The sequence below is a fragment of the Glossina fuscipes genome, unplaced genomic scaffold (genome assembly GCF_014805625.2).
Source record: "Glossina fuscipes isolate IAEA_lab_2018 unplaced genomic scaffold, Yale_Gfus_2 0, whole genome shotgun sequence".
Lineage (NCBI taxonomy): Eukaryota > Metazoa > Arthropoda > Insecta > Diptera > Glossinidae > Glossina > Glossina fuscipes.
Genome location: NW_023998414.1, coordinates 17539585 through 17550648, shown reverse-complemented (window position 1 = coordinate 17550648; position 11064 = coordinate 17539585). Strand labels below are relative to the sequence as shown.

The window sequence follows — 11064 nt, the reverse complement described above, 5'->3', positions numbered from 1 at the left end:
AATAGAAGGAAAAAGCGAAACAAAAAAAAATTTGATAAACAATAAAAGTCAAGAGAGAAGAAGAAACAGAAAGCGAAAAACGGAATATGAATAGAGATGCAAAGATTACAACATCAAAATCTAGCCGACATCCCAATGTCGAAGATCAACAGCGTCAGAGTTGGTCTAGCGGTTTAGAATTTTTAATGTCCTGCATATCGGTCTCTGTTGGTTTGGGGAATATTTGGCGATTTCCATTTACCGCATACGAGAATGGAGGCGGTGCGTTTTTAGTTCCCTACATCGTGGTGCTCTTTTTAATTGGTACAATTGATTTTGATTTCTTTCATTTCATAGAGCATACCGACGTTTAAAAAAAAAAACCTGAACTTTGTATCAAATGATAAAAAAACGAAGAACTTTTTCAACGTACAGTAGAAGTATAGAAAATTAATAATAAATTAATTTCTTATTTCATACTCTGGGACAATTCTACTGTATCCATATGGTATTGAAAAGATATTAACAACTCATGTACGCACACTTACATTCATTTCGTGCATAAGATTTATTTAAAATAATTGAAATAAGAAAAGATTACAACTAAGAAAAGAAAAATGAATTAAATATAAAAAAAAAAACTAACAATTTTACCCCTTTAACAGAGTATACCGCTGTGAAGACTCCGCTCTGAGAACACTTGAATATTGCGGAATATCGTGTTCAAATCATTAGTGTTTGAACAGAGTAATTAACAATACTCAAGGCTCAAGGCTATCGAGGCTATCACAGACCTGAGATAACTGTCTTTTAATCTTTCATATTTAATACTTCATTTTTATGTAAATCTCTTTAGCAAAAAAAAAAAAAAAAAGAAAAAGAAAAATTGCGTGGAAAGGAAATTTCAAGTTTTATATCGTTGATGTGTGCATGTATGTGGGTTTTCTTGATTTTTGATAAACTTTTGAAAACATCTGATAAAAAGTTGTTGCTTTTTCAAAAGCACTTCATTGTTAGTTGCTTTACGGGAATAAAAATTAGAAACCATAACACAGCCAAGGGGGTAATTAAACTGCGCCTGCAATAATTTCTCCTTTTTTTTTTTTGTTTTTTTGATTCCTTAAATTGATGCTAGGCTATTACCCACATTTTGGTTAGCAATTAAAGTGAGTTAGAGATACACAGATGCCTTTAACATAACCAACTACAAATGTTTATAAAATGTAGTTCCCGGATTACTCCGATTTCAGGTTTTTGTTCTTTTTAGGTCGTTTTAGAACTGCTGACAAAATTCATAAGTTAATCCATTCCATCCATAAATTAACACTACTACTTGGGGAAAGGTTGTTTAGCATTTAACAGTGTGGCATATTTGTAGGTTCAACAGATTCGACCATTTAAGTGATTACTACTACTTCTACTACTTCAAAAATTTTAATCTCCGTTTACTTACCCCAATTAATTGTCTCATTAATGTATAGAATCCTAATTTTCTTTAGGATGGTTGGAGATAGAAAAATTTCTGCTAAAATTACAAAGATAAGTAAAAGCATTATTGTCGGCCATGGTCGGCCATATACCTTAATACCATAGATAGCGATTTTTCAAAGCAAGCCGTAATTTGGCGATCGAAAGAAAAAGTGAATTGATCCGAATCGAACGTTCAGTGCAACAAGTTTCATCAAAATATCTCAAAAACTGCGATATGTAAATTGAATATAAAAACACATGAACAGTTATCGGACAGACAAGCTTGGACTGATTCAGAAAATAATTCATTTTCTAATCTTGTTTGTCTGTTAGATCGATTTAGATCCATGCAGAATTATTTCCCGTCGGTATAAGAGAAGGCGGGTCTTGTATACGTCCCCGCAAACCAAACATATTCAGGACGCGAACCTTCGCCAATTATTAAGAGATGTCTCAGGGTCTTTCTATATCCTTTAATACTCGCCTTGTTGCGTTAGTCGCAATTTGAACCTATTATGTAAACAAACAATTCAGGCAAAAGACGAATGTAAGTTAAACTAAATTACTCTTCCATTTGTCGCAAGCGGCGTTGCGCATGAAAAAGTAGTAGTTATTGTTGTTGTCATGTCAATCTGTTTATCTCCTTGTAAATGTTTACAAAAATTGCATAAGTTTGAAAACGTCTGCAATGGGACAACAAACCGTTTAACACAGTTAGGAAAGAAGGATGTTTGAAAAATAGAAATGCAAAACTTTTAAGGTCTTTGTCAGCCGCTTAAGAATTAATTTGAAATTTAACCGTAGTGTTGGTTAAATTGATAAAAGTAAAAATTCACGGCGATATATAAGCATTCGTTGAATGGTTCCGAAAGTAAACACACTTCTGTTTAAGGTTTGGATCAAAAACTTTTTGGTGGCGTATTGTGACTGGCGATGTAAAGTGAATCCATTACGACAATCCCAAGCGTAAAACGTCATGGGTTAATCCAGAAGAGTCACCCATATCGCCACCGATGCGGAATATTTATGGCCTATTCAAGCTTTGCATGTGCATGTGGTGGGATCAGAAAGATATAGTGTATTACGAGCTGCTAAAACCGAATGCAAATGTCTATCGAGATCAATTGAATAAATTGAACGAGGTATGGGTGTAAGAAAGACCAAGAAGAGCGGTTAACAGACGCAAAATCATCCTGTTGCATGAGAACGCTCGGCCATACGTTGCAAGGGTTGTCAAGGAGACACTGTTGCAGTTCGAATTAGAAGTTTTGCCGCACTCAGCGTACTCTCCAGACATAGCGCCTTCTGCTTAACATTTGTTCAGATCGATGAAACATGGCTTGATTGGTGCCTCGTAATGCTGAAGAAGTACGAAAATGGGTCGATGATTCGATCGCTGCCAAACCAATATCTTTCTTTCGACTTGGTATCTTCTTGTTGATAGGAAGATGGCAAAAAGTCGTAAAAAATTATGGAAAATACCATAATTAATATATATTCGGCCAATTTTTCTCAATAAATACTTTTTTTAAGAGAAAAAATGATCGCAACACATACAAGTACCATTATAGTTAATTACGGATTTGACTGTCATATTTCTAATTTCAAAATTGTAAGCATGTGCAGAACTGATTATAACTAATGCTTGAAAAGTTATGTAATCAAAAGAAATATGAAGTACTCTTATATACCTATAACAGGCGTAGACGTGACAGATAAAAAAAAGAAAAAGAATACGACTTGCGCTAATAAATGCTTTGAAAAGGAAAAGTGAGAAAATTACATTCAGTTGTGATTGAATTTCTTATATCCATCACATTTATGCCATTTCGTGTATCTGCATGAGCAACTAACAAGAGAGAGGGAGAGAAAGCAAAAGTGTTCACTGGCTTTCTTATATACGCGAGTGGGTGGTTCTAGTCGTGTTATTTGAAATTTGAATAGCTTGGGCGATTCTCAAATTCTTTTCAAGCTTGTAGGCGATATCTTCATTTTGCAAACCGGAGAATCTTCACTACAGATATACGTCATGGGGTTTTTGTAGCATAGGGTTTCTGCGTGTTATCAAGGTATTGGAAAAAATGAAATTTTGGCACTATATAACAATGGATAGTCGTGGTATATTGTTACCATTTTTACTTCAGCATTGCTTATAGTATATACCGTTAAATTTTTGTAGATTTATTGCTTGTAGCTCAAGAGTAGTGGGCGAAAATCCAATTTTCGACCGATTTGGACTGTGTTCAATACCGACTTGCGCACAAGAACGTTTTGACAAAATGAACAAAGCCCTCGCCTTTCGGTGGTGGGTATAAAAAGATCATGATGTATCTTCTATATAAGAATTGTGGATAAAATCTCTCAATACTCAAATACCAGTTCCATTCATCTTTTCAACTTAGATGCTTATAGGTGTTTATAACTACTGGGATCACGTGTGAAATATTTAATAAAGAGCCTAAGGCCTTTACGTGATTATCTGTAAACGCATATTCGAATAGGATTAACTAAGTACCTAGTAAAGACTCTCTTCAGTTAATTTTTGCTTGTTTTGCTTATTGCAGTTTACTTATTTTTTAATTGATAGGCAAACCTATGTATTACTTGGAAGTGTTGTTGGGTCAATTCACAAGTAGAAGTTCGTTGAAAATATGGTCGGTATGCCCTTCATTTATTGGTAAGAGAATAAGTGAAATTTTTAATTTGAAATTAAATCCAACTCTCATAAGTGACGTTTCTTGTAGGCGTAGGCGTTGGCCAAGCGTATGCCGGCATTACTGTATTAACTTATTATTCATCACTTTTGGCTATAACACTATACTATTTGATTGCTTCCTTTCAAAAGATTCTACCTTGGTCTTATTGCCGCGATGAATGGGAGACAAACTGTGTCGATTCCAAACCCAAGAGCAATGCAACATATCAAACGAAACCCCAAAGCAGTTCCGAGTTGTATTTCGTGTTAGTTTTTCCTAAAAAAAAAAAAAGATATTTTTTAGAGAGGAATTTTACCAATTATTTTAAGTTGAATTATATTTGATTTGATTTAGAAAAACTGTCATTCATGAATACGACGACATTTCCGAAGGTATCGGTTTACCGGATTGGAGATTGACTCTTGCATTATTTATTTCCTGGTTAACCACGTTTTTGGTTATCGTTAAAGGCGTGAAAACAGCAGGCAAAGCTGCATATTTTCTGGCTATATTCCCTTATGTCATTCTTATAACTCTGCTTGTTCGTGCAGTAACACTCGACGGCGCGATTGATGGCATCATATATTTCTTGAAACCGAACTGGAGTGAGTTATTAAATTTAAAGGTAAACTCTAAAGTCGACATCAAATACAATAACATTTCACTTGATTCCATGATTTTGATTTATTTTCGAATACTCAGGTATGGATGGAAGCTGTTGTGCAATGTTTTTTCTCATTGGCCGTGGGCTTGGGACCGCTTGTTATGTTTTCATCGTACAATAAATTTGACCACAACTCACACAGGTAATTACAGTGCTCACATATTATCCGCCGTACAGCTAGACATGAAAGTGGTACGTAGAACCTCTAATATTTCACTCTGCGCGTCGTCAGGCGCTATTTAGGCAAACGATAGTTAAGAGATCATTCAAGAGCATGGCATAGGAAAGAGTTAGTTTTTTATAAGCATCACTATAAGAAGACAAGAGCTGCTCGGAAAGGCCATGAATGGTGATCCTTTGAAAAAATTGTTAATCAGAAGATAATAAGATGATCGGAGTAGCATGTTCCAGCTGAGTGCTACTGGCCCCTCTAGTTGATAATATCTCCCAGTGACGGGTTCGTGCGTTGATGCGTAGCTTGTAGTGTACGCAGCTCATTCCATTAAGTGAAAGCATTGAGGCATAGTAGCATGGATAGTTTCTTATTCCTTTGGGCCATCTAATGGCTGTATGCGCTTCAAATATCATAGTGTGACCATGTTACAGTGACAGTCTTTGCCCAAATTGCCGTGCCCGCCTAGCATTACAGAGTATGAAAATTTAATTCTGTTCATTTTTTGTAGTCTTTTTCAGGATAACGGTGATGGGTATAAAAGATTCGGTCATCGCCGAATATAATTTTCCTACTTGTTTTTATTATTTTGAATGTTAACTTCGCATGGAGTAGACTTGTAGAATCTATTTGAGATAATTGAAAACGAATTTAAAATAATCTATAGTTTGTTTTTAACAGGGATGCCATGATTGTTACAAGCCTTGACACAATCACCAGCTTAATAGCTGGTATCACAATATTTGGAATTTTGGGGAATCTAGCTGATAATCTTAATGTAGAGGTGGATGAAGTGGTGCGTAGTGGTACTGGCTTAGCCTTCATCTCTTATCCAGACGCGATTGCAAAATTTGAAGCTGCCCCACAAGTACTATCAATTATTCTCAACTTTTTGTCATTAATTCCATAATAACGAGCTTGTTTAATTGAAATTCATTGTAAAGCTCTTTTCAGTGTTATTTTTCGCCATGTTCTATGTACTAGGAATTGGTACGCTTGTAGCCCAGGCTAACACTTTAGTGGCTATTCTATGCGACCAATATAAATGGATGGATGCTTCGATCGTTTCATTGATAACTACCGTAGGCGGATTTCTTTGCGGGATCGTTTATGTTACTCCAGTAAAGAACAAAGTTTAACAATAATAATAATGGGTTTTGTATGAACATAAATTTACTTTAAAGGCCGGTCAATGGATATTAAATCTTGTGGACTATTATGGCGCTACATTTGTAATATTTGGTTTGGCTCTATTTCAAATTTGTGGCATTTCTTGGGTTTACGGTAAGCATACATATATCTATCACGTACGTTCTGCGTTCGAATACATAACATTAAAATGTTTGGATTTGAATTTGAAAAGGTTTGCAAAATTTTTGCGACGACATTGAATACATGACTAATCGTCCAGTTTCATTTTATTGGCGCATTTGTTGGTCGATTATTACGCCATTTCTATTACTTTCCATTTTTATATACTCAATGGCTGAATTGAAAACTATAACCTATGCTGGCATGGAGTATCCAAAATTGGCAAATTGTAAGATTTAAAGATTAAAATGTCCTTTTAAGTAAATAGTTTTAAGTAAATTATTGAACTGGTCTTCTTCTTTTCTTTAGTTACCGGTTGGTTACTTTTGGCGATTGGTTTTATTCAATTCCCGTTATGGTTCCTATGGACTGTGTATACGCACTATGAAGGAACTTTTTGGAAAGTCGGTGTTGTATATGATTTACTTGAAAGTCGTGTTTGCTTTTTCGTATAACGTGAACAAGTTTTGTTTTGCAGAGTGTTAAAAAGGCGTGTCGACCCGATGAATCTTGGGGCCCAAGCGATCAATTGATTAGAAAAGATTGGTTACTCTACAAGAACAAAATACGAGAGGACCGAAAGGCGAAAGTTTTGGATCGGAAAACTTTGCATTTTTGGCAGAAACTTGTAAATGTTTTCAGTAAAAATGGATAGTGTTCGCGGATGTACGCAATCGTATATTTCTGTTTAAAGTTGCGGCATTTAAAATTTTAACGCACCAGCGTGTATATGCTAAGATAGAATAGATAAAGCTCGTACTTGTATTATAAAAAATATAAGCAATAATCACAATATCATCAACAATAACACAATTAGGGATCGAAGTCCAAAGGAGCAGCACGCATAAATCTCAATTTGAAAGATTCTCGTTAATTAATTATTCGTTCTACCTGACTTTCCGACTATTATAATATTAGCTGCACTTACCAATACCAGCTTGTTTACTTTCAAGTTTATTTTGCACCACCAATAAAGCACGCTGTGCCACGAAACTTTTTGCCTTTGCTGTCCTTTTTTTCTTTTTACTTTCTCCTTTTTTCATAAACAAAGTTAACGGTAATTTACGTAACTTATAATACAATAGAAACTTCGCAGCAATAGACCCCGGCTCCTACTCGCGATTCAAAGTACAAGCTTCCATATATGTTTAAAAAGATAAGTAAGAGTATTATAGGCGGGCAAGGCCGACGATCGGCCGTAGATAGTCTACATCATTTCGCTTAATACAATCGTTCACCCGTCTTCGCGATGCTACCTCAAATATTACAATTCCTTGACGTCGATTTCCATGCCAATTTACTATTGTGGACTAATTTTCAGAATGAAATATTAAAATTTATATCTTTTTAGTTTGATAGGAACGGTTATATGAGAGCAGATTCAAGAAATTGCTTTAGCCAAACCAAGTTTTTCAGACCAATTTAGAATTTCTAAATACTATTACAGAGCGAGCTTTGCAGAGAAATTTTAAAACTTGAAATTTTTTTTCTTATAACAACTTTTCAAAATAGAGCGCTATATGAGGGGTGGGTGGTCCTACAATTGGACCGATCCAAACGATTTTCAACAGCGCTCTTCCCCAGGTCAAAACACGTTAGCTTGCTAAATTTCATCAAGATATTGCAAAAATTGCAAATTTTTGCACTTGAGTACAAGTTTACGTGGATAGACGGGCTTAAATTCATGCGGAAAATGGTTCTGAATAGATAGGTATAATAAAAGATGGGTCTATCATAAGCCTTTCTTATGTCCGCACAAATTGCCGCATGTGGTGTAGGATACAAAAAAAATTTCTAATATTGTGGAACGCGATCGTTTTTTTTTATTGTGTCTTAACATCATTACTCTTTTTTTATTTATAATTTTTTTATTGCATCATAATGTGCATAGGATAGAGTTATATGCGAAATAGCACATGGGACAAACCGGCACAGCTTTGCTGGCACAAAGTCTCTTACGAAAGGAGAGAATACACGACCAGGGAAAATCTCATACAGTAAGTGGATTGTTTAACGGGATGGATGGCATGTGGCACCGTCTTGTTGAAACCACGTTTCGGTCACATTAATATCATCCAATATAGACAGAAAGAATGGCGTATCATAGCGCAAAATGGAGCATCAGTAACAGCCATTGTTTGGCCAGTTGCATAATTTTTGAAATATTGGTCAACAATGAAAATATATTTCTGTCTTGTGTATGGCACCACTTTCACTAACTCTAGAATGCAAGACAGATTTACTTAATAAGTGTAATAGTGTGTGAAAATAAAGCGTACCTAATATATCAAATTTCATTGCAACACATATCTGTCGTGCAAGGTTTGCTATTTTTAGGTTTAATATCTCGTAACGTTGCAGTTTGCTAGTTCAACATATGCTTGTTAAGATTGTCACTTGGAAATTTTGTAATCATGTCAAATAAGACATTTCACGCTTCACAGCATAAAGCAGTTTTCCGGAATTTGAATTCTTTTCCCTTTTCGCATCATGCATGTGTAAATGTGAAAATAAAATTGACAGCGAAACACTGATGTATTTGCGAGAAGAATACAAAATTATATCGTAAATATTTTAGGCTTTAAAATGGTTATTAGCATTTTTATTAAATAAAATCAATCAATAAATAAAAAAAACATTAAATTAAATCATTAAACTAAAATGCAACTTATTTTTAAGCAGGAAAGAATAACTTTTTGCCGCTTTACTTCTTTTATTAATATTTTGCTTCAGAAAGTAGCTTTCCGAACAAATCGTGCGTTTCATTGAAATGTTTATGTAAAGAAAGTCTGTTCTTTAAACCATACGGTCTTGCAACAAGCATTGTGTTCGCCGTTTCGTTTTGTGCATTGTATTGTGCGTTATAACACGAAAGCGAGAAGCAGTCATTGTGTGGAGACCTTTAACTATTAATCGATTTGTTTTTAAAATAAATTGTCATCTCTAACTCCTCGTGCTAACAATAAACTGTTTACCGGCGTCGTGTTATCTTTTTTTCTTGAATCATTTCTTATAAGTGAAGAGGAATAGAAAATATTGTAGCTCATCATGTCTGCTGCTATGCCTATTAATCCCAAACCGTTTCTAAACGGTTTGACTGGTAAACCTGTTGTCATTAAGTTAAAGTGGGGCCACGAATACAAAGGCTACTTGGTATCTGTGGATGGTTACATGAACATGCAGTTAGCCAACACTGAAGAACACATAGATGGTCAAGTTACTGGTAAATCGTATAAGAGCATTCTACAAATTCAAAAAAAAAAAAAAACCCTATTACTTATATATATATTTCTTTACTTTCAAATGCAGGAAATTTAGGCGAAGTTTTAATACGCTGTAATAATGTTCTGTATATCAAAGGTGCTGATGACGAAGATGAAGAAGGAGAAATGAGAGACTAATATGTACAAAAACCGAATATTTCTAACTGATATTAAAAACAAAAATTGTTTCAAAAATGCTTGAAAATCGATCAACACAAATTGATCGTTTCTGTATTAAATTAGACCTTATAAGTTTAAATAGAATGTATTATATTATATATGTAAAGATGTTGTCAATTATTCGGAAGTAAACATTTAGTAGTTCATTTCAAGCGTCTCGATCCACGCAAAGGTCACTCGATTGATTATTGATTCTTTTTAAAAATTATATAGTTGTTGACTTGTTGTGCTCTTGCCCCTTAAAAACTGATTTTCAAATAATGCTCTTAGTAAATGCAAAATGAATCGGACAAGTTAAGTATAATCAAACATAGCCTTTCATATTCCACCACTATACCGCGTAGAGCTTCGTCCTCCAAAGTCGATTAACTCTTTTTTTCTTTAATGCTTTAAAAAAATAGGGTTTTAGTAGTGGAGAAGTGAGAGTGGACTTGAACGAATATACATATGTTCGGATACGCTTACCATTAAGTGGTCTTAAGCAAAAAGCTGCTTACTCTGTACACAAAAGACAACGAGCCTTTGATCTAAATCATAAAAAAGTTATCTTCAAGAAAAACTAATAGGACAGTTATATGCGACTTGGCCCGAATCTTAAATACGAACAAACATCTATAATAAAACAAAAAGTTTCCAAAGTTTCATATTTTACAATATTATGCGGGCGCGTGAAAATTTTTATCATGTGTCGATCGTAGTTTATGAGTAATGAGACAAAAACGCAATAAGCTCTCAGTCTATCCGGAACCGTACGCATGTTCTTTGACCGAACCTCCAACGTTTCTGTCAAATTCAAAGCGAGAAACTTCATGCTTGCGACCAGGAAACTATAAAGGCATTTTATAGATGGACAGACGGTCGTGCTGCATAGATTACGAATTCTATCCTGATAAAGAACGCATATGCTTTATATTGTCCTTGGAAATGTTTTATGAGTGTTGGAAACGTTTCCACGAAATGAATGCATTTTCATCCTTTAGTGATGAGTATAAGTAATAGAATGAATTTCGTTTATTGTTGAATGCATCATTTGAGTGATCAGGGCTATTCTGTTATCTTAAGTCGAGGGCAGATTTATTTTAAATTTTTATGTCAATACCTGCTATAGTCTGTCTAAAATTTATCTGTAGTCATTAACTGTATTTATTTAAACTCTATATTAATTTTTTTAATTCTAAATGTTTCCGTAAAACGTGAATAGACGGCCAAATTGACTTGACAAGGTCGCGCCACTGATTAAAAATTTTTATTACAATGGGCAGGACTAACATGGTAGAGTGACACTCCTCGTTGGGGAATACAAGTGTACGTATCAGCTGAGAATCTGTT

General features: G+C 34.6%; 2 protein-coding genes across 2 annotated transcripts; both read left to right on the top strand.

Annotated features, from left to right (window-relative positions):
- LOC119642518 (sodium-dependent nutrient amino acid transporter 1-like) lies at positions 1-7440 on the top strand. The gene is made up of 11 exons (XM_038041669.1): positions 1-303; positions 4037-4126; positions 4194-4410; positions 4500-4770; positions 4848-4951; positions 5663-5849; positions 5926-6102; positions 6166-6265; positions 6345-6521; positions 6602-6696; positions 6771-7440. Exons 1-11 carry the CDS (start codon positions 87-89, stop codon positions 6945-6947), a joined length of 1812 nt encoding a protein of 603 aa, XP_037897597.1. The 5' UTR covers positions 1-86; the 3' UTR covers positions 6948-7440.
- A 1900-nt stretch (positions 7441-9340) lies between these two features.
- Positions 9341-9775, top strand: LOC119644635 (small nuclear ribonucleoprotein F). Its single transcript, XM_038044269.1, has 2 exons — positions 9341-9515; positions 9602-9775. Exons 1-2 carry the CDS (start codon positions 9341-9343, stop codon positions 9691-9693), a joined length of 267 nt encoding a protein of 88 aa, XP_037900197.1. The 3' UTR covers positions 9694-9775.
- Positions 9776-11064: the final 1289 nt, after the last annotated feature.

Bases quoted from the DNA above. Each gene is read 5' to 3' on its own strand.
- LOC119642518 (XM_038041669.1), top strand. From the start codon at position 87: ATGAATAGAGATGCAAAGATTACAACATCAAAATCTAGCCGACATCCC. The intron at 6,266-6,344 runs GTAAGCATACAT...GAATTTGAAAAG, and splicing joins TGGCATTTCTTGGGTTTACG to GTTTGCAAAATTTTTGCGAC. The intron at 6,522-6,601 runs GTAAGATTTAAA...TCTTTTCTTTAG, and splicing joins GTATCCAAAATTGGCAAATT to TTACCGGTTGGTTACTTTTG.
- LOC119644635 (XM_038044269.1), top strand. From the start codon at position 9,341: ATGTCTGCTGCTATGCCTATTAATCCCAAACCGTTTCTAAACGGTTTG. The intron at 9,516-9,601 runs GTAAATCGTATA...TTTCAAATGCAG, and splicing joins CATAGATGGTCAAGTTACTG to GAAATTTAGGCGAAGTTTTA.